Source organism: Bos indicus x Bos taurus, chromosome 20 (genome assembly GCF_003369695.1).
Source record: "Bos indicus x Bos taurus breed Angus x Brahman F1 hybrid chromosome 20, Bos_hybrid_MaternalHap_v2.0, whole genome shotgun sequence".
Taxonomy (NCBI): Eukaryota; Metazoa; Chordata; class Mammalia; order Artiodactyla; family Bovidae; genus Bos; species Bos indicus x Bos taurus.
The window spans coordinates 8,433,524-8,458,144 of NC_040095.1; the positions used below are offsets into that span (position 1 = coordinate 8,433,524).

The 24,621-nt window shown below is 36.5% G+C and overlaps 1 protein-coding gene across 1 annotated transcript in view; it reads right to left on the minus strand.

Annotated features, from left to right (window-relative positions):
* The window catches only part of FCHO2 (FCH domain only 2), a 126,046-nt gene that overhangs the window by 39,606 nt on the left and 61,819 nt on the right, over positions 1–24,621 (minus strand). The window contains exons 9-13 of the mRNA XM_027520554.1: positions 14,756–14,800; positions 12,671–12,743; positions 9,494–9,518; positions 801–858; positions 345–520 (exon numbers count right to left, since the gene is read on the minus strand). Of these exons, the coding sequence (XP_027376355.1) occupies positions 345–520; positions 801–858; positions 9,494–9,518; positions 12,671–12,743; positions 14,756–14,800 (377 nt within the window). The remainder of the gene's footprint in view (positions 1–344; positions 521–800; positions 859–9,493; positions 9,519–12,670; positions 12,744–14,755; positions 14,801–24,621) is intronic.

The following is a 24,621-nucleotide window of genomic DNA, read 5'->3' on the forward strand; positions in this document are numbered from 1 at the left end:
CTGGTAGGCTACAGTCCATGGAGTCAGAAAGAGTCGGACACGATTGAGCGACTTCACTTTCTTTCACTAAGTGATTTTTAATTTTTGTTAGTCCTTTGACCCAGGTTCAATCCCTGTGTTGGGAAGATCCCCTGGAGAAGGAAATGGCAACCCACTCCAGTACTCTTGCCTGGAAAATCCCATGGACAGAGGAGCCTGGTAGGCTACAGTCCACGGGGTCACAAAGAGTTGGACACGACTGAGTGACTTCACTAGAAACTATCCAGACACAGGTAGATAAGCTACTAAACAAAACCCAAAGGCTTCTATATAGTGAGTGGAAACTTGCTTATTTTCTTACTTACAGATACTGCTGGGGAGAGTGTTATATTTCCTATAGACACTTTTAATTCATCCAAGGAAGCCATTGTGTGATGTGAGTTGTTTGGATGCACAGGTTTGATTTCTATCCGATACTTCTTTGGTTCTTCATCTTCAGAATCAGAATCACTAGATGAGTAGAAATGGTTCTCTTTGGTATGTGAGTATTGGTTAAAGAATCGAGTTTTTACATTATCTTAGTGCACAACCAGTTTTTCACACATTGATAAAAAGGAACAAAAAACTTTAAAAGGTAAGATGGATTTTACCAGAAATATAACTACTAACTTATTCATAACATATCAAATAAAGAACACAGAGGCACATTTTATTACAATTAAAAATTAAAGTCTTTATTAAACAATAGATTATTTTGTTATAACTGTCTACTTATATATGCCAACACAATCCACAAGAATACCCAGATGGTAAAAGGATATCATTCTGATTTGCTTCTGGTTTTATACTATAGCCTTCTTCATCCACATCAGGAATGTTCTATGGGGAAAGAAAACAACTTTAACAATGGCTCCAACTGCAAAAACAGTAAAGGTTATCAAAACAGTCTTAATTTAACTATTACTGAGGGATTTTACTATAATTTATCAAATATCAAGAGATTAACAAAATTACTAACACTATGGGAAATTATGTCTTTTTAGTTAGCTTCTAATGATACTCCATACTTAAGATGTCTAAAAGAGAAGAGCACTGCAAACCAAACAGGATACACACGGAAAGGAAGAGAACAGGTGTTCCACTAGGCATGCCAGCAGTTCTGCGAACAACCAACTTTTCACCCAAATCTTCAAAATGAAGAAATAAAAGCATGGGATTGTGTGTATCATGGAAGAGAGGAGGTAAAATCAGAGGACTGACAGCTTGAGTACATGGAAATACATATCAAAATTACAAAACAAATAAATAAAAGACTACCAAGAAAATTTCAACTATACTAAAATACCATCTTTTACCCATGAGACTGGATAAAAATTCAAGTTTGAAAATATACTCTGTTGGCAAAGCTGTGAAGAAATGTACTTTTATATTGTGCTGGTATAAATACAAAATAGTACAATTCACACAGAGAGAAAAACAGCAGTATCTAATAAAAATATTTACATGCTTATTCTTCTACCCAAGAGTTCCTTTTCTAGGAATTTATTCTGAAGATATACCCCCCAAGAATATAAAAATATACATGCAATAAGGTTATCTGTAACTCACAATTTTGGAAAGCACAACGTGTCCAAGTATAGATGAATAAATTATAGGTGTATACACAAAATTAAGTACTATGCAGGTATTTAAAAACAAAAAAGATGAGAAGTTTTTATGAACTGATATGTAGAGACCTCCAGGAAATACTGCTAACTGAAAAAAACAAGTACAAGAGAACATATATAGTATACTACCTTTTAAGTAAGAAAGATGAGGAAATTTAAAATTTAACATATAGATATGTTTATCTTTATTAAAAAAAATACTGAACAGATAAATAAAATAAAGCTGGTTCCAAAGAAGGAAGGGCAATGAAGCAGAAGGGATACAGAAGGGTCACTTCTCTAAAAATGCTTTTGTAGTTAGGCTAAAGACTATAAAATGTATGCTCAAATGGATCTGAAAAATATTAAAAACACATGTACGTATGCAAATGTAGTAAAACGTTAAAGGTATACAAGTGTTCTTTGTACTAGTTTACTCTTGTATATGTATTTTTTGAGGTTAGACTATATTTCCAAATTAAAAGTTTTTGAAAATGGGGAGGAAAAAAGGACTGCCAAGAAAAACCAGGGTTTACCAGTTGTATGTAACTGGACAGCCAATGGCCTTCCCAGGTGATGTAGTGATAAAGAAATCTGCCTGCTAATGCAGGAGACACAAGTTCAGTCCCTGGGTGGGGAAGATCCCTGGAGTAGGAAATGGCAACAAACATAAATATTCTTGGTTGGAAAATTCCATGGACAGAGGAGCCTGGTGGGCTACACACAGTCCATGGGGTCACACAGTCGGATACGACTGAGCATGCATGCAGAGGACAGCCTATATCATTTCTCCTGGTAAAGTTTCCCAGTCTTCCTCCAATCACTGGTTGAAGCTCATCAAGAGAAACATGAGGGATTGCTAATCTAAGAGGCACAGCACAAGGTTTACACAGTTTCAGCTTCCAAGTTATAACTGTATAAACCTTGTGCTGTGCCTGTTAGATTCTAATGTACCTGCTGCTGCTGCTGCTAAGTCGCTTCAGTCGTGTCTGACTCTGTGCGACCCCATAGACGGCAGCCCACCAGGCTTCCCCGTCCTGGGATTCTCCAGGCAAGAACACTGGAGTGGGTTGCCATTTCCTTCTCCAATGCATGAAAGGGAAAAGTGAAAGTGAAGTCGCTCAGTCGTGTCCGACTCTTCGTGATCCCATGGACTGCAGCCTACCAGGCTCCCCCATTCATGGGATTTTCCAGGCAAGAGTACTGGAGTGGGGTGCCATTGCCTTCTCCCTAATGTAGCTAGCAGTGAGTTAACAGACTGGATTAAAGTTTAGAAGTGAAATATCTAATATAAGGTAAAGAGCAGATTCCATAGACAAAAAGATGACAAGTGATGTAGTTATGACCCCAGAAGTAGAGCACTTTCTTTGAGTTCTGTATGTTGCTTGCTAATGTGCAAATAATACTTAAAGTGCAAATAATATGCAAATGATACTTTAAAGAAACCTTGCCAAATGTGGATTCATTAAAAATCAGAATGAAAAAGTTTTTTTCAAAATACTTTATTTGTATTCTTGATACCCTATAAATATAGCAGATATTTAATCTCCTAGAGGTTCTATGTGGGATCTGCTACTTACCCTATTTTAAAATTTGTTTACAATACACTATACTATACAATGTACTAATTTAAAATAATACAGAGCTGTTTTCTATAAGACCAAATAAACTGCTTTGAATCAACCTCCTGCAAATTACATCAATAAACTCTGGTCAAAATAAACAAAAACATCCATCTGAAGACACTGGAGAGTGACCCACAGTAACCATCTAAAATGATATACAAAGTGATATGCTTCAGAAAAGAAACAAAAAAACCAAACTATAAATCCAAGTGAAATTCTAAAAACAAAAGGTTCAAATAACCCACAGAAAAGTAGGAAAAAGAAAACAAAATTCAAAGACAGGTAAGAACAAAAACAAAAAATTAAATGGCAGACAAACCCCAACATGTCAATAATTACATTACATATTAATATACTATACACATATATATCAAAAGACAGATTGACAGGATGGATTAAAAAAACATGACCCATATGCTACCCATAAGAAACTCACTTCAAATAAACAAAAAGGGGTAGGTTGAAAGGAAAATGAACAAGTATATACACCAGGAAATACTCATTTAAAAAATAAAAATGACAGTGACTATTTCACTATTAGATACTAATAAAATAGACTTCAGAAAGAAAAATACCAGTGTCAAAAGAAAACTTTATGTACACAAAGACCTGTATACAATTGTTCAAAGTAGCATTTCTAATAGTCAAAAATTGGAAACAACTAAATATCCCACAATAAGTGAACAGACTTTGGTATACCTACATCGTGGAATACTGTTCAGCAATAAAAAGGAAGGAACTATTTATACATGCAACAATCTGGAATAATCTCCAGAAAAGGGTGCTGAGTGAAAAAATGTCCATCTGAAAAGGTTACATACAATACAATTCCACTTAAATAACATTACTGATATGACAAGTTTATAGAAATGGAGAAAAGATTAGTAGTTGCCAGAGGTGGTTGGGGGGGGAGGGTAGTATCAGAAGAAAAGTGACAGAAAAGGGGCAATTAAAATGAAAGATCCTCCCAGAAATCCAGCAATCACACTCCTAGGTATTCACCCACTTGATAGTAAAACTATTTTCCCACAAAAACCTGCACACAAATGTTATTAAGCTGCTTTATTCATAATCACCTAAAAGAAGCAGCAAGCAAAATATCCTTCAATAGGTAAATAAGTAAACTGTGGGACATCTATACAGTGATACTCTTTACTGCCAAAAAAGGAATGAACTATGGAGTCATGCAACAATATGAATAAATCTTAAATGCATATCTAATATTCCTAGGGCAAAAGAATCCAGTCTGAAAAAGTTGTATCTTATAGGATCCCATTTATCTGACATTCTGGAAAAGGTCAACATATAGAGGTGATAAACAGATCAGTAAATTCCAGGGATCTGAGCACTAGGACAGGGTTAAATAGATGAGGGAAAAAAAGATCCTTATTTAATGGTAATGTTGTTTTGACTGTATTAGTATCAATATTGGAGAAGGCAATGGCACCCCACTCCAGTACTCTTGCCTGGAAAATCCCATGGACAGAGGAGCCTGGTAGGCTGCAGTCCATGGGGTCGCAAAGAGTCAGATACGACTGTGCGACTTCACTTTCACTTTTCACTTTCATGCATTGGAGAAGGAAATGGCAACCCGCTCCAGTGTTCTTGCCTGGAGAATCCCAGGGACGGGGGAGCCTGGTGGGCTGCCGTCTATGGGGTTGCAGAGTTGGACACGACTGAAGCGACTTAGCAGCAGCAGCAGCAGCAGTATCAATATTCTAGTTATATATGTTACTGTACCAAAGTTTTACAAGATGTTACCATCAGGAGAGGCAAGATGAAAGGCACATGAGACTGCTCTGTATTATCTTTGTAATGATCTATAAATTGACAATTATTTAAAAATAAAATGCTTTCTTGGCATGTGTTTTTTTTAAAAAATAGCAGTAATTTTTACTGTATAAGGTTTTCAATGCTAGAACTATTCATGATATTGATAAAAACTTACACATTACCTGTTTACACCTTTGTCCATTCAATCCATGGTTTCTATATTAGGGCCCCATACTGCTAGAGCAAACTATTAAGTCAAAAGCAGTACAAGAAAAAGAAATGAGCAGGTAACTTTAGTCAACAACCTTAGAGGCAGTTGGCGGATAGTGGTGGTAGTAATTTTTTTTAAATATTGGGATAAGAGCTCACAAGTCAACGGTATATTTCTCAATCTCTCTGGAGAGGGGAAATTAGCTAAAACTAAAAGAAGAGAGCAATTTACAGTTCGTCAACTTTCAAAAGATCTGTATCTCAAAATAATTTTTTAAAATTACATACATAGACCTTTGAAGAAAGGAAAAGAAAATGATGGATATTTCCCTACCAAAGTAGCTGACATTTAAGTTACAGTAAGACTAGCCATAAACAAAAAGGTGACAAATAGGCCATAATTGCCTCTTGAGATATCTGTATGCAGGTCAGGAAGCAATAGTTAGAACTAGACATGGAAAACAGACTGGTTCCAAATCAGGAAAGGAGTACGTCAAGGCTGTATACTGTCAACCTGCTTATTTAAGTTATATGCAGAGTACATCATAAGAAACACTGGGCTGGATGAAGCACAAGCTGGAATCAAGATTGCTGGGAGAAATATCAATAACCTCAGATATGCAGATGACAACACCCTTATGCCAGGAAGTGAAGAAGAACTAAGGAGCCTCTTGATGAAAGTTAAAGAGGAGAGTGAAAAAGTTGGCTTAAAGCTCAACATTCAGAAAACTAAGATCATGGCATCCAGTCCCATCACTTCATGGCAAATACATGGAGAAACTGTGGAAACAGTGGCAGACTTTATTTTGGGGGGCTCCAAAATCACGGCATATGGTGACTGCAGCCATGAAATTAAAAGACGCTTACTCCTTGGAAGGAAAGTTATGACCAACCTAGACAGCATATTAAAAAGCAGAGACATTACTTTGCCAACAAAGGTCTGTCTAGTCAAGGCTATGGAAATTCCAGTAGTCACGTGTGGATGTGAGAGTTGGACTATAAAGAAAGCTGAGCGCTGAAGAATTGATGCTTTAGAACTGTGGTGTTGGAGAAGACTCTTGAGAGTCCCTTGGACTGCAAGGAGATCCAACCAGTCCATCCTAAAGGAAATCAGTCCTGAATATTCCCTGGAAGGACTGATGTTGAAGCTGAATCTCCAATACTTTGGCCACCCGATGCGAAGAACTGACTCATTGGAAAAGACCCTGATGCTGGCAAAGACTGAAGGCAGGAGGAGAAAGGGACGAGAGAGGATGAGATGGTTGGATGGTATCACCGACTCAATGGACGTGAGTTTGGGTAAACTACGGGAGTTGATGATGGACAGGGAGGCCTGGCGTGCTGCAGTCCATGGGGTCACAAAGAATCGGACATGACTGAGTGACTGAACTGAACTGAACTGAGGCCATAAATAAATCATGGTGGTTTAGTCACTAAGTCCTATTCGACTCTTGCAACCTCATGGACTGTAGCCCACCAGGCTCCTCTGTCCATGGAATTTTCCAGGCAAGAATACTGGAGTGGGTTGTCATTTCCTTCTCCAGGGGATCTTCCTGACCCACAGATTAAACTCAGGTCTCCTCCACTGCAGGCAGATTCTTCACTGACTGAGCCACCAGGGAAGCCCTAAATAAACCAGAGGCCATAAATAAAAGGAAACAACAAAAAATGAAAGCCTCCTTTCTCTGCTGATCACTACTGTAATCCTTCTCTTCAAAGGTAACCAAAATTCAACATCTTGTAACTCATTCTTTTTAAAAAAGAAAATGCATATCATATACACATGTATATATTTTAAAAAGCAATTATTTTAAAGACCACATAGTTCTTCCCATCAACAGACACAGAGCCATCTAGCTCTGTAACATGACTATGTCTTCAAGTGAATGTTTAATAATTTAACCAATCCCCATTTTAACTGATGCTTTCTTTAGTGCTTCCAATTTTTTGCTAATATCAACAGTGTTGAAATAAACATGTCTCTATCTACCTTTTCTCCTTATCTATATAAGCATATATCTTGATGAAGAATATATATATATACATGTGTGTATATATATATATATATCAATACACACATGCAATGGCATCCCACTCCAGTACTCTTCCCTGGAAAATCCCATGGACGGAGGAGCCTGGTAGGCTGCAGTCCATGGGGTCGCTAAGAGTCGGACACGACTGGGCAACTTCACTTGCACTTTTCACTTTCATGCACTGGAGAAGGACATGGCAACCCACTCCAGTGTTCTTGCCTGGAGAATCCCAGGGATGGCGGAGCCTGGTGGGCTGCCGTCTATGGGGTCACACAGAGTCAGACATGACTAAAGTGACTTAGCAGCACACACATGCACATACACACAATGCCTGTGACTATAGCAATAACAGTAAAGCCCTAGCAGCAGCACTGCAAAGTCAAAAAGAATATACATTTCTTATTTGGAGAGATACTGCCAAACTATGCACAAGACAGATTATACCAGTTTACAGTCTTAACAACAGTACACATGTATCAAAACTTTTGCCAGTATGATTGGTGAATATAGAAATTTCATTTTAATTTGCATCAGAAGAAGACTACAATTTTGAATAACATTACTTATTGGAGAAGGAAATGGCAACCCACTCTAGTATTCTTGCCTAGAGAATCCCAGGGATGGGGGAGCCTGGTGGGCTCCTGTCTATGGGGTTGTAGAGTCGGACACGACTGAAGCGACTTAGCAGCAGTAGCAGCAGCATGATTATTCACCACAACCTTTTATTTATTCTTATTAAAATTGCCTGTTTTTATCCTAATGCCCTTTTCCTACTGGGATACTTGCTTGTCTTTTATTAAACTTACTTGTATAAAAATTTTGCAAAGGAAAATAATTAGCCCCTTGTTAAACATCTTGCAAATACACTCTGCCCAACTGTATTTTTAGTGATTCAAATCCTTCTATGGTGTATTTTTTCTAATTTTATGATATTCATTTCTATACCATCAAATTGATCAATCATTTCTTACATAGCAGTAGAATTTCATGTCCTCTTTTAAAGCCCCTAATTCCAGATAAGTACTGGCTAAAGTTCAAAACTACTAAATATTGATCATTACAGAAAAGTATCAATAAACTAAGAAAATTTTAAATATTTTATTTATAGGAGTGTGTATATAAAATAAAACAAAGTATTAAAATTTATATTCAATGTTGCACTCATCAAATAAATGCTATAAATCATTCAGAAATAAAATGCATGATGAGCACTACAGTAAATGCCAAACATATCTGTTGACTTTTTCATTAATTAGTAAACTAAGGGTATCAAAACAGGCAAGTGGAAAGTAAATGTTAAAATTCCACACACACCAATAATTTTAGGCCTAGAGCTCATCAGAAGTTAATTTATTTTCACTATAAATTTATTAACAAACACTAGTTTTCTTATCTTAAAGCTGAAACGTGCAACAAAAATACGAGTTTTATCTTAAATAAAATAAACCACAATGTTTTACAAAATATGTAGTTCTTTATGTTGGTATGCCAATATGCTGAAAAAGACCATAATGTTTTGGAGTCAAAAGAAACAAGTTATGCAAGCAAGAACAATAAAGGAGAAAGCTTAACTCTGCTACACTTAGCAACAGAACCAGTGTCTAATGACCAATCCTAATGACAGATCTGACCTTATCTGTCTACCCATTACTTAACATCACTTGGTAAGTCTATTCCCTCATTATAACCACAGGGAGCTCCATTTGATGTCTTCTTTAATTATACATGAAGAAATATATTTAAATAAGAAATACATACAAATTTTCTTTAAAACACAAAATAAAGAGCACACAAAAGTACTAACCATGTTTGTTGCTACTTTTTCTAAAATGTCAGTCTCCTAAACAAACCTCAAATACATGAACAGATACAGTAGTATTTTAATAGAGGTGAGAATCAATTAGTAACAGCACATTTTAAAATAAAACAGGCAGATTTGATATCTGACATATTTCCCAAGAAAGAGTAATATACTATGGCTCTACACCAATTTTAAAAGTAAATGTCCACTTTTCAAAGTTAGTTAGAAATAACTTACATTTATTAAAGGAAAGCATCTGGCAATGTAAAACCAAAAATACGTCTGTAAAATAATTTCAATAGTGAATCTCTAATAATATGGCTAGTATTTTTTTTGGAAAGATCTGCAAACAAACTCAACCCAAATATGCTCAGTATTCCTAATGAAAATAGCTAAACTGTTTGTACCAAAATAAAATCTACTTACAAGTGAATCTGCATCAGGGCATTCCCTATTAAAACAAACAAAACATTATAAACATACAACTATTAGAACTATCTGGTAAATATACTGTATTGAAAGTGTTTGCTTTGGTACTGAAACATAACTTTCATTTAAACCCCATCAAAGTATTTAGAGAAATCAAATCATGAATATTAAAATATACCAAATGATTTTAAAATTCAGACATTCCCCTTTACTTATACAAGACAAAATAAAACCAAAAGCTTACAAATATTTTTAAAACTTTCAAAATTACTTCTTTTCCATGAATTGGCACATGAATCGTATCAACGAAGCTGTCAAGGATTTCTAGTGGCTTTTAATCCTTCAGGTAGAAAAAGGTAAAAAAAAACAAAAGCAAACAAACAAAAAGCTCCCCTAAAGAAGAAAGTCTGGCTTTTAAAAAGCCTGTATTTACATTTATTGGTAAACAACAGTAACATTTTTAAATAAAAAAATTTTAACTTATTCCCTTTGAAGTACTTCCATAAGGCAGAATATACAGAAGTGAAACCACTTTTCTCCAAATATGTTAAATGAACAGCTAGACTTCCAGTTGGAATAGTTTCTAGTCTAATGTAATATGCAATTGAGCACTGATATTTTATCATTTAACTGATAAGCAAATATAAATCTGGATATAATCTAGTGAAAACTATTATTTTAAATCTAAAACAAAAGACACCAAGCTTCTCAACTAAACAAATAAAGCCCTAAATATATAAAATTAAAGGCATTGAAGTCATTAGAATGAGGTTAGAAGAATTTATACATATACATTCTAAAACAAATTCACAAACAGAAATTAGAGTGTCTATTTAAAAGGCAGTGGATTAGGTATAGTCTTTGGCTTGATAGACTTAACTGAATATCATATCAGATTCTGCCACTTTAATAACAGTCTGAAAACGCAGACATTACACTTTAAGAGCTAAATGAAGAAAATAAAAAAAAATTAAAATATAAGATAATCAGGTAATCTGTATCAATTCAAAGACCAAGCACAAACCAGAAAAATCCATGAAGAACTTTCTTAAAGATAAGATGGAGTAGACTAAAAGAATGATAAAAAGAGGGAAATGACTATCCTGCTCTTAATTCAAAAGGGAGCACCGAGGGTAAATGCAAATCCCACTTGCCTTTATATTTACTTAAAATCATAAATGCTGAAAAAGGGCTTCCTTATTATTGGTAGATTATAAGGAATATTGTTATCAAAAAAAACCTATGTATACTCTGAGGAAATGACTAGAAAAGCTACTATAATGATCAATTCAATCCCTGCACGAATCAAATCACTTAAGATGTTATCTACTTTTTAAAAGATAAAGTTGAAATATAAATGTAAAAGTTCCAAACCATTTATTCTCTGGCTTTAAGCCAGAATTCTCTAGTCTTTGTGGTAAAGCACTTATCTGTTTGCCTTCACAGCATGCAGTATGAGACCTGAAGATGAAGCCCCAGGAAGACCAAGCTCTGAGCAGGACCCCTCGTACACAATTGCTGGCATTTCAAAAGCCTTCAGGCTATGAGAAGAAGCACGCCAAGAGCCTCGGGCATTTCAAGCAAAGTGAACTCTTAACATTTTTCCTGCCAAGCAGTGTTGAAAGATGGGGATAGTGATGCAATGATTTAGGCATTAGTTTTCTGACTTAGTATTCTTATTGGTTAAAATATTCCAATATCCAAGTGGCCTAATGATCATATTGGGAAATTACTGATCATGAAAAACTACTTTAAAAACATGAAATACACAAAAATACTAGAAGCTCCCTAAATGAACAGCTGTGAAAGCTGTCAATTATATATATTAACTATTTATAATACAGTCACTAACAGATAAACTGGCTACATTTTTAAAATTTACTTACAAATCAACTGTTTAGACTTCAATTCCAATGTTATAAAAGAGATTAGGTTCCATCCCTTAGCAAAATACCCCCTTCACAAAGCAAAATACCCCCTTCACAAAGTTCAAAAGACATCTGCAGAAGAGACAGTAGCTATAGGCATAAGTCACTTTGCAAATAGTCTTAATTTGTTAAACCAAAATACCACTAGGGAGGAGGAAAGAAACAGACATTTGGAATGTTAGAAACTCAGATAAGCATATAACCAGGGAGGAGACAAGAATACCCAAAGCACAAATTGTTCTCTTACATAGAAAATATGACTGTCCATCAAAATATTAACTCTTGGGAGGGTTTTTCTGATTGTGCTAGCATAGCAGGGATTTTAAACAAATTTTCATTCAGTGTTACTGGATCAACAAATCACTTGAGATTTTGCATTAGTGTCTCTGCAGTCTAAATGGGTTGAATAATCAAGCAAAGAAAAGTTCCTTTAATTCCAATTTGTCTCTGGTTAATCATAGTTTAATGACTCTCAACCCCCATTGTATATTAAGACAACACAAAAACTTCTAAACTTCTGGGGCCTCACACCCAAAGAATCTGATTTCACTGGTCTGAAGCAGAGGCTGGCATAGATACATTTAATTTCTCAGGTAGTTCTACTGTGTAGCCAAGGTACAAAATTTGAGTTAGTTAATATACTAGTTTAATTTCACATATGATAACTGTATTTCTCTGTATACCAATTTATTTTTTTTAAAGGTAAAAGAAGTTTATACTGCATCTTCCATCTAAAACTGATGAATATAAATGTTTAAAATGTGTTATGGCTTTTTTCTCCTCCATTTAACATTTTCCATTTATGTATACGTATATCACTAAGTTCCTATATGCTTAGAGTTGTCTTGAAAGATTTTCATCGAATTGTTGACCATGGTGCTGCTTTTAGGTTATTAAGACTTAGAACAATTTTTAGTTTTCACTGTATTTTTTATTTTTTTAAATATGCATGTATAATTTTATAAAATAAAGGCATCTTTGAAGTTTCAATTTGAAAATACTAAAGCTTTCATCTTGAAATTTTAAAATAATATAAAAGGTTAACATTTTTAATTAAAACTAGAGGGGTTGGCAAATGTTCTTAGAAAAGTCTGTATTTTTCACACCTTAGCCATATATACTTTTGAGTTATTTCCAAAATAATTTTTTCTTTTCAAATTCATAATAAATTTTATTGTTATAAGACTATTTATAAAATATTATTTCTAAAAATGGAAAGAATTTTGACAATACTTAATATACTTACACAGACTCTGCATCCTTTTCCTTTTTAATTATTCCTGGTAAACCAAAAGTCTTTCTTTTCCTTGGTTTTATACCTTAAAATAAACATATATTGTTATAGAAACATGACTCTTCCTGATAAACATATTAAATTTATGAATGCATCTTGTATCCTGACACATGATTTGCTCATAAATGTTGATACTAAATTTGGATGAAAGAAATACAAGCATCAATTACTAAGCCCTAAAATTTAAATCAGGGCCATAATCTGTTTAAATTTTTCTTATGTTAATATAATATAGCCTGTTATTCACCAAAAGGTTATACATAGAACAATCACTTGAGCGATGACATTCTCTCCTCCTCTAAATTACCTCAGGCAAAGTAAGCATTTGCAGATATCTTAAGACTTCAAAGAAAGTACATCATTCATTATAAGAGATTTGGTTATAAATGCAGGTCAGATCACATTCTCTGTATAAAAGGTCACAAAATATAAATGTGCTGTTTTAAATAAATAGGTGACAACAGGTCCATTAACAGTATGACAGATATTTATAATATGGCATTCTTTTGTACATGTGTTATCTCTAATAAAAACAATGTCATAAGTGGATCCAACCATAAATGAGGGAAAATATCATTTGTTTTGCCAAATAAGGCAGTTCTTCCTCTTCTTGCATGACAAATTATTTTTTAAAAAGGTCAGTAATGCTATCAATTGTTAATAGAATTCAGCACTTAAAGCTTAGCTGCTGTTGTTCAGTTGCTAAGTCATGTTCGACTCTTTGCGACCCCATGGACTGCAGCACACCAGGCTTCCCTGTCGTCCACTATCTCCTGGAGTTTGCTCAAATTCATGTCTACTGAGTCAGTGATGCTATCTAACCATCTCATCCTCTGCTGCCCTCTTCTCCTTTCACCTTAATCTTTCTCAGCATCAGGCTCTTTTCCAATGAGTTAACTCTTCGGATCAGATGGCCAAAGTATTGTGCTTCAATTTCTGCATCAGTTCTTCCGATGAATATTCATGGTTGATTTCCTTTAGGACTGACTGGCTTGAGTACACCCAAGCTAACTTCACATCTTGTAGATGAAGAAACTCAAAAGTATTATGTAACTAAGTTTTTGTAACTAAGTGTTATACAGCTATTATCACTACAATCAGGATAATAATTCAAATGTCTTAGAATAATGTACTTGCTTTCATGTACAACTAATTCCCTGAACCATATATCTGTATAGCATATTAAAATATTTTTAAAATAAAATACATTTTTTTCCTCAGAGTAGGTATTATTTCTTATAAACATTTTTAAAGAACCCTTTAAATACTTTTCAGCTTTTGAGGAATTTTTAAAGATTACAGAGAACTTAAAATAATTACTGCTCTTAATCAAACAGCTAGTAACTATAAAAAGTCTAGGCCCTAGAGCTCCTTGACTGCTGAAGTAATAACCTTACACACACAATAAATAGCAAACCGTTTCTCTAAACTCTTATACAGGTCTTGGAAAAAAATCAAAGACTGCTTGCAAATTATTTCTAGCAGCTCACAAAGTGATATATAAAACACAACACACACACACACACAAAAACCTACAACAAAAACTGCAGGTATCTCTTGGGTTTCATACTATAAACAACATAAATTTAAATAGGAAGTGTTGTGGACCCTTTCTCCAATTCAAATCATCACCTATTTTGAATGACAGTCACATTAGCATTAATGCATAACCTTATTAATTACTGAAATGCTACCCATTGTAGAATAAGCAGTACACATCAATATGTAGTGATGTTTCATATTTATAACATTAGAATGTTTAAAGAAGGATATCAATGGAGAAAACATTCTCAATGTTTATCTAAAAACAAATATATGTTATATTTAATCTTTTAAAAAATATATATTCTAACACATTAGCATCCTTCGGGCAAACTTATTACTTATAAAGCAAACATTAATACAGCAAGCCTTTAAACCACATTCAGATTTTTTACATCACTCCACAGACATGCCAACACCAATGGGCAGCAGCCTCTCTATTCAGTAAACAGAAGCTATCAGCTAGCTGCCACACATTACAACTAGTCAACTTACCTTCAACCACACTAGCAGGGTCACATTCTTCAAATTCAATAAGGCCTAAAAAGAAAAATGTTATTACATGGACGAGTACTGGTTAAAAAAAAAAGTGACAGAAAACAATCAGATGGGATCCCATTACATCTTTTTAATGATTCTGAAATGTTTCAGGGTTACCTGATGTTAATTAAAATATCAGCAATAGTTTAAAAATCAAATAGCAAGCATGTTCAGTGTTACTGGAAAAAAAACTGTGACTGGCCCATTATTATGACCACAATTTACTGCAAACCCTTTATATATGATGCCACACAACTTGGAGCACAGAGATCTAACATGTAGTTGGGAGCTTGTTGTATGTACAGTTGAGAGAAAACAACAGTAAGAGGCAGTTGCTGAATCCTTGGTTGTTAAGACCAAGAGGCCAAGACAGTAAACACTCCTAGAATGGAAGCCTGGGACCTTGCTTGTTCAGTTCACCACTGCGCCCCAGCAAATAATGTCTTCCATGAGTATCTGCTAAATAAGTAAGTGAATTAATTACATACTAGCTAAGAGGTGATGCTAAAGTCAAAACCCAGATCTATCCATATAGCAGGTCAAAGAATTTAAACTCTAGTTTGCAGGCAATGGGAAGAGCTTTCATGTGAGAAAGAGATACACATACACCTTCCTGAAAGTGGTCTTATATAAAATTAATTCAGCACTGGTACCAGAGATAGACTGCAGAGAAGGGGACAAAAACAAAATGGAAACCAGCTGAAAAACAATTAAAACAGCCCTGAAATGACAGGTCTGCTGAGACTAACCTTAAATGCTATAAAATGTGGTATCTTTCATATATGTAAAATACCAAATTATTTAGGCAGTAAATAAAGTAGTGAACAGTAGGAATTGTTTTTCTATTGAAATATACATAAATTATCAAACTAAAATTTTACGTTCCACTAAATTGTCACTTTAGCCCTATTCTGTAATATACAAATTTATGCAAGTCAAGTTTTTTTGTGAAACCATTTTTAATTTATTAATGGTAATTGGTACAATCTGGTACATCAAGAGATTTTTAAATAGAGCTTGAAGTAAAGAGTACATAATCGATTTCACTACTGATCCTTCTGATATGTTAAGCTTAACTGTAACTATGTCCAAATTCATGATCAGAGTTCTTATAGGTCATTCCATTATGAAAGAAAACCACTAACGAACAAGGAAAATTTCTCTACAAGTAGGAGCATCTAAAAATATTGGCTAAAATGTCCTTCTTTTTACCTCTAAGTCAAAGATTTACTTCCTCAGTTCCAGTTTCTATTCAAATAGAGAAGATTAACATTTAGTGATAGGCAGAATAAAAGTCATAAATGTGATGATAAACAAGGTCTTAATTAATTAATTAGCAATACCTTCCCTACTGGGGCATTCTTATAATAAACATCATTTGGCTAAAACGAAAAAAATACATTCACTACTTCCATCCAAAAAATTCTTAAGAGTCAGAAAACGGCCCAATTAAAATTTCAAGGACTTCAGGTCCACTCTGTAAATCTGGAAGCTTAAAAATTCGTTAAATGAAAGGGTAATGAGCTTGGTCTTAGAATCCTTTAAAGGCCTACACTAATAGTTTACAGAGAGATGAGAACTGAAAGACTAATAAAGGTAAGGAATTTCAGTAGTATGTGCATCTGATAAACAGCCATCTTTTGCTGTTTAAGAATTATGAAGAATGAAAAATCTCTGCCTAAATCACCAGCCATATATTAATTTTATCACTTCCTAATAAAGCTTGAGAGACTATAACCACCAGTCAAAAAAAAAAAGACAACCAGAAACATAATTAATCAAAAATTTTCCTATTACAAGCACATCATTTGTGCCCAGTAACTATTTACAGAATCTATAATACTCAAGCTATGAGCTTTTTCTAGGGAACAAAACAAAACAGCAATACCAAATTGCATTATTTACAATTTTAAAAAACAGTATCTAGAAAACCTTTTAAAACATCACCTGAGTAAATATAGTATATATTCTTTTAAGATCTTTGGATGTCTTCAAATATGTGAAAATAGTAAGACATTCCTTATCCCTATTAACATCAATCCTTTCAAACAAAATTCTACATTTTTTTCTCACATTTTACCTAGACATATCTTGATTATTTTTCCCTTTATCTTTTTTAAACATAATCTTCTTAAAATCTATCTGAAACAGAAAAAATATTAAATAAAAATAAGCTATTCAAAATGACATTTCTGAAATGTTAGATGTCAAATACTTTCAAATTATAAAATTACTATATATTTAAAAAAATTAATTGACTTCCATCCACACATAATCTTTTCTATTAAAACAGAAATACTAACAGTTTCTGGAACAATAAAACTAAATATATGCCCTTAAAAAAACCATTAAATCATGCATGAAAAAGATTTTCTCTTTCAAATGGCATACGCTCCACATGCTGCTTCACATGGCAAAGCTTTGCGTGCCTGGCTCAGTGCCAGTTGACAGCTCAGCTGGATATCAATGCACATTCTGACCCCCCTTGTAGCATGTCACTTCTGAACCGTTTCACAAGTAGAAAGTTTATTCAGCATCTCTCCCAAATGCAGTCCACTGCCCATCATTCTGCTATTTAATCATAAGACAAGTTACTTTTTTGACAGTACCAAAGCCAGAGTGAGAGTCAAAGAATAGTTGCTACAACTGGAATTTCAATTGTTTTAGGCTCAATTAATTCTGTTGTCAAAATAAATAACTGCTCTTAGTACTTAGATTTTATGCTGGGCCACAAGGGCAATTTAGTTTGTATAAAAGCAAATAAGACCATTTTGGCTCTGCCTCCTGATGCTCTTTTATACATTATCTAAAAATGCCATCAAGAGTTCAATTAAATGCAGAAGAAATTGAAGGCAGACCTCAAAGAGGGCCAATGATCCAAAACCAAACAATTCTTATATATGATGCTTTAATCATCAGGTAGGAATAAATTGTTGCTAGCAAGAGAAAAAGTCAATAACCTAAACAATTCATTCAAATCTAATCTGGAGCAAAACTTTTAAGAAATGTTACAGGAGGAAAGAATGTATTTAACACTAACCTTTCATCACTACATGTATTTTGTGGAATGAGGTAGAATATTAAAAAAATGTGAAACATTTAATTAATAGTTTCCATTGTTTTGGAATCAATTCTAAATCTCAAGCCATCAACAAAATTAGCAATTTTGTCTAGTTATAAACTGGCTCCCAAAATCAAATAGGTTTGGGCTACCTAAATCAAGTATTTACTGCATATACTCAACTAAAACCACAGATCACTGGTTCTATTTAGAAGCCAAATTAAAACATACAAATATGCCCAGACCTCAAATTTCAACAAAAAGTGATGAGAATGAGGGAGAGATGAGGAAGAGAGGAGGGAGAGAGAAAGAGGCAAAGTCGGGGGAGGGCTCGTAAACAATGGGAGTCAGTGACATTTTCAAGCTTGCTCCTGGGCCTGTGGACCGCAACACAGCCACATTCCTACGTGTCTCAGATGCTGAACCAGGAAAGCTAACAGGAAAAAGAGCACCAAACTCTAGCTTGCAGTGGTACTCAAGGGACATGGAGGTTCAGGTCCTGGTTTTGCCACTTGCTTGTTGGCTAGTTATCCTGGACTAGTTACTTACCTTTTTTAAACCTAGGTCTTATCATTTTTATGAATGATATGGAGGGGTGATAATACCTTTTGCCGTATTTCCTTCCTCTTTCTCTTATCTACACATATGGCGGACTAGAAGGACGTGAGCTCATCTTCTATGAAAACTCCAAAATTGCAACTCGCTACTGAACAACCATCAACAGGAGAATGCTGGATCCCACCCAAAAAAGATACCCCATGTCCAAGGGCAAAGGAGAAGCCACAGCAAGATGGGAGGAGGAGCAAAATTGCATTTAGAATCAAACCCCATACCCACCAGAGATGCTTGGAGGGCTCAAACAAAACCTTGTGTGCACCAGGACCCAGAGACCCCAAAGAGAGTAAGACAGACCTGCCTTTGAATGTCTGCATGTTTCCTGAGGAGGCACGGATCAGCAGTGGCCTGCCATGGGGGCAGGGGCTATGCGTGCAGCAGATCTGGGTCACCCAGTATGTGGCATAAGCCCTCTCGGAGGAGGCCACCAATAGCCCCAACACAGAGCTGCTGAGCAGATGACCCACAAACTGCAGAACAATTATACCAAAGAAATTCTCACACTGCTTATACAGCTCTAGGACGCACAACAGATTTCCCAATCTAAGGAGCTGGCAAAGGGACTTAGAACCCTCAGGGAATTTGACTTTGGAGGCCAGTGGGATTTGATTACAGAACTTACACAGGACTGGGGAAACAGACTCTTGGGGGGCACAAACAAAACCTTGTGCACACCAGCAAACAGGAGAAAGGAAAAGTGTCCCCACAAGAGACTGACCCAGACTTCCTGGGAGTGTCCAGGAGTCTCTGGTGGAGGTGGATCGACAGGGGTCTGCTGCAGGGTCAGGGGCACTGAATACAACAGTGTGTGCACAAGTCCTTTCGAAGGAGGTCACTACTATCTTCACTACCCCTACCATAGTTTGGCCTTAGCTCAAACAACAGGGAGGGAACACAGCCCTCCCAATCAATGGAAAATTGGATTAAAGATTTACTGAGCATGGCCCTGTCTATCAGAACAAGACCCAGTTTCCCCTATAGTCAGTCTCTCCCATCAGGAGCTTCCATAAGCCTCTTATCCTTAGCCATCAGAGGGCAGACAGAATGAAAACCACAATCACAGAAAGCTAATCAAATGGAACACATGGACCACAGCCTTGTCTAACTCAATGAAACTATGAGCCATGCCGTGTAGGGCCACCCAAGATGGACGGGTCACGGTGGAGAGTTCTGACAAAACGTGACCCACTGGCGAAGGGAACGGGAAACAACTTGAGTATTCTTGCCTTCAGAACCCCATGAAAAGGCAAAAAGATAGGACACTAAAAGAGTAAATCCCCAGGCTGGTAGGTGCCCAATATACTACTGGAGATCAGTGGAGAAATAACTCCAGAAAGAATGAAGAGATAGAGCCAAAGCAAAAACAACTTCCAGTTGTGGATGTGGCTGGTGATGGAAGCAAGGTCTGATGCTGTAAAGAGCAATACTGCATAGGAACCTGGAATGTTAGGTCCATGAATCAAGGTAAATTGGAAGTGGTCAAACAGGAGATGGCAAGAGTGAACGTCAACATTTTAGTAATCAGCAAATTAAAATGGACTGGAATGGGTGAATTTAACTCAGATGACTATTATATCTACTACTACAGGCAACAATCCCTTAGAAGAGATGGAGTAGCCCTCATCTCAACAATAGTCCAAAATGCAGTACTTGGGTGCAATCTCAAAAATGACAGAGTGATCTCTGTTCATTTCTAAGACAAACCATTCAATATCATAGTAATCCAGGTCTATGCCCCAACCACTAATGCTGAAGAAGAATGGTTCTATGAAGACTTATAGACCTTCTAGAACTAACACCAAAAAAAGTGGCCTTTTTATCACAGGGGCAGAGAAGGCAATGGCACCCCACTCCAGTACTCTTGCCTGGAAAATCCCATGGATGGAGGAGGCTGGTAGGCTGCAGTCCATGGGGTCCCACAGAGTTGGACATGACTGAAGTGACTTAGCAGCAGCAGCATCACAGGGGACTAGAATGCAAAGGTAAGAAGTCAAGAGATACCTGGAGTAACAGGCAAATTTGGCCTTGGAGTACAAAATGAAGCAAGCAGGGCAATGGCTAACAGAGTTTTGCAAAGAGAACACGCTGGTCATAGAAAACACCCTCTTCCAACAACACAAGAGAAGACTCTACACATGGACATCACCAGATGGTCAACACCGAAATCAGACTGATTTTATTCTTTGCAGCCAAAGATGGAGCTATATAGAGTCAGTAAAAACAAGACTGGGAGCTGACGAGGGCTCCACTCATGAACTCCTTATTGCAAAATTCAGACTTAATTTGAAGAAAAGTAGGGAAAACCATTTGACTACTCAGGTATCACCTGAATCAAATCCCTTATGATTATACAGTGAAAGTGACAAACAGACTCAAGGTATTAGATTTGATAGAGTGCCTGATGAACTACGGACGGGGAGGTTTATGACACTGTACAGGAGACAATGATCAAGACCATCCCCAGGAAAAAGAAATGCAAAAAGCCAAAATGGCTGTCTGGGGAGGCCTTAAAAACACCTGAGAAAAGAAGAGAAGCTAAGGGCAAAAGAGAAAAGGAAAGATATACTATCTGAATGCTGAGTTCCAATGAACAGCAAGGAGAGATACGAAAGCCTTCCTCAGTGATCAATGCAAACAAATAGAGGAAAACAACAGAATAGGAAAGAGTAGAAATCTCTTCAAGAAAATCAGAGATACCAAGGGAGCATTTCATGCAAAGATGGGCACAATAAAGGACAGAAACGGTATGGGCCTACAGAAGCAGAAGATATTACGACAAGGTGGCAAAAATACACAGAACTATACAAAAAAGATCTTCATGACCCAGATAATCATGATGGTGTGATCACTCATCTAGAACCAGACATCCTGGAGTGCGAAATAAAGTGGGCCTTAGGAAGCATTACTACAAACAAAACTAGTGGGGGTACAAATCCTAAAAAATGATGTTCTGAAAGTGTTGCACTCAATATGCCAGCAAATTTGGAAAACTCAGCAGTGACCACAGGACTGGAAAAGGTCAGTTCTCATTCCAATCCCAAAGAAAGGCAATGCCAAAGAATGCTCAAACTACCATACAATTGCACTCATCTCACACGCTAGCAAAGTAATGCTTAAAATTCTCCAAGCCAGGCTTCAACAGTACATGAACTGTGAACTTCCAGATGATCAAGCTGGATTTAGAAAAGGCAGAGGAATCAGATCAAATTGACAACATCCACTGGATCATCAGAAAAGCAAGAGAGTTCCAAAAAAACATCTACTTCTGCTTTATTGACAACACCAAAGCCTTTGACCATGTGGATTACAACAAACTGTGGAAAATTCTTAGAGAGATGGGAAAAACAGACCACCTTACCTGCCTTCTTAGAAATCTGTATGCAGGTCAAGAAGCAACAGTTAGAACCAGACGTGGAACAGACTGGTTCAAAATTGGGAAAGGAGTATGTCAAGGCTGTATATTGTCACCATGCTTATTTAACTTCTATGCAGAGTACATCATGAGAAATGCCAGGCTGGATGAAGCACAAGCTGGAATCAAGATTGCTGGGAGAAATATCAATAACCTCAGATATGCAGATGACACCACCCTTATGGCAGAAAGTGAAGAGGAACTAAAGAGCCTCTTGATGAAAGTGAAAGAGAGTGAAAAAGTTGTCTTAAAGCTCAACATTCAGAAAACTAAGATCATGGTATCCAGTCCCATCATCCCATCACTTCATGGCAAATAGATGGGGAAACAATGAAAACAGTGAGACTTTATTTTCTTGGGCTCCAAAATCACTGCAGATGGTGACTGCAGCCATGAAATTAAAAGACACTTGCTCCTTGGAAGTAAAGCTATGACCAACCTAGAAAGATATTTAAAAAGCAGAGACATTACTTTACTGACAAAGGTCCATCTAGTCAAAGCTATGGCTTTTCCAGTAGTCATGTATGGATGTGAGAGTTGGACTATAAAGAAAGCTGAGCACCAAAGAATTGATGCTTTTGAACTGTGGTGTTGGAGAAGACTCTAGAGAGTCCCTTGGACAGCAAGGAGATCAAACCAGTCAATCCTAACAGAAATCAACCCTGAATATTCATTGGAAGAACTGATGCAGAAGCTGAAACTCCAATATTCTGGCCACCTGATGCGAAGAACTGACTCATAGGAGAGGAGGAGAAGGGGAGGCAGAGGATGATCATTGGATGGCATCACTGACTCGATGGACATGAGTTTGAGCAAGCTCCGGGCATTGGTGATGGACAGGGAAACCTAGCGTGCTGCAGTCCACGGGGTCACAGAGTTGGACACGAATGAGTGACTGAACTATTCTACACATACTCAGAGACACATTTTTCCCCCACCCCCTAAACCATTAGAAAATAAAGTTGCAAACATCAATACTACTTCATTTCAGGAGTATTTCTTTTAATAAAGGTTTATAGAGACAATTCCCTCAATCCAAGTCCTAGTTGCCTCTGACTCTCCTAATGCAATGCTTCCTGTATTAGAAGCACCAGGAGGGCTTGTTAAACCACAAATTGTTGGGGCCTATCTGCAGAGTGTTCTCTACAGAAGATCTAGGTTGGTGCTCAGGAATTTGCATTTTAAACAAATTCCCAGGTGATGCAGTAGGTCCTAGGATCACACTTTGAGAATGATAGTCCCAAGGATTCCCTGGGTCCACTGTCAGATATTCAGTAAGTCTAGACAGTGTTTCTCCCATTTTACTGCACAAACTGCCTGCGTGCATGCTCAGTCATTTAATCTTTAGGGACTCCATAGACTGTAGCCCACCAGGCTCCTCTGTCCACATGAGTATCCTGGCAAGAATACTAGAGTGGGTTGCCATTTCCTTCTCCAAGTGATATGCCCAACCTAGGGACTGAACTCACTTCTCCTGTGGCTTCTGCATGGGCAGGTGGATTCTTGACCACTGAACCAGAGTCACCAGGGAAGCACCACAAACTGCCCACCGATCTTACTAAAATTTGGATTCTAATTCAGTAGGTCTTGGGTAGGGCTTGAGCGTCTGCATTTATGACAAGCATCCAGGGATGTAATGCTACAATTTCTCAACAATGGCTGCATGTTGGAATCGAATAAGTTTTAAAATATAGTGTTACCAAGGACCCACCCTTCACCAATGACATCAAAATTTCTGGGATAGTACAATGTCTGTACATTTTTTTAAGAGAGAGAAAGAAATAAAAAGGAAAAGGAAAATATTTTCAACAAATGATTCTCACAGGTAGCCAAGGCTTGAGAAGCTGTGATGAAGCTAATTTAGGAACCTTGATCTCAAATAAAAAGAACAGGTTTTAACCACAGAATTTCAGTCACTGTAAAACCTAAATTTTCACCAAGTTCTCCAACACAGCATCTTGGCACTGAAATATAATCTCCCCCTATGTCCAAAATCTGACATTGCTTCCATTCCCTCGACTAAATCATGTTTTCACTTTCTGGGATCCTAATAAAACCTTTAGGAACTAACACTCTGCTTGCTATAATCTCTCTTCTCTGGGAATTTCCCACTGTTCACAAGTAGAACAGCAGCCACTAGTAATACCTAGTGAGAACTGACTGAACGAGAAAGAAGATCACCCCAACCCAAGATTACCTAGACCAGGTTCTTTCTGGTCAAGAAAAAGGACAAAAACCTGGGTTAATTCTGAGCTATGGATGCAATTAAAGGACAAGTGAAAATATCTAGAATTTACTAAGAGATCACCTTACATAATGTACCCGGAGAAGCAAAGAAAGCCATTCTGCAAAGAAAAAAAAAAGCAGTAGAATGCAAAGACTTAGTAAAGGAAAAATAATACCTAGTATTTCTACTGGTTTGGGTTTCCTTCTGTAGCCTGGCTATATTCCTGATTTTGAATCCTTGGGGTACCTCAGTTTCTTTTCCATAAACTTCCTTTTAAGGTCAAGTTGATTTAACTTCTTTTACATACTGCAAGAGGAACTAAAACCCTGTCTTTATTCTGATGCACATGTAAAAATTGTAACGAGCTTCCTTTAGTTTTGTTTTTCTTTTTTTACTTTTTTTTTTTTTTTGGATCAGTGTTTATACATTGAATAGGCCTCCCTGGTGGCTCAGACAGTAAAGAACCTCCCTGCAATGCAGGAGACCTGGGTTCAATCCCTGGGTTG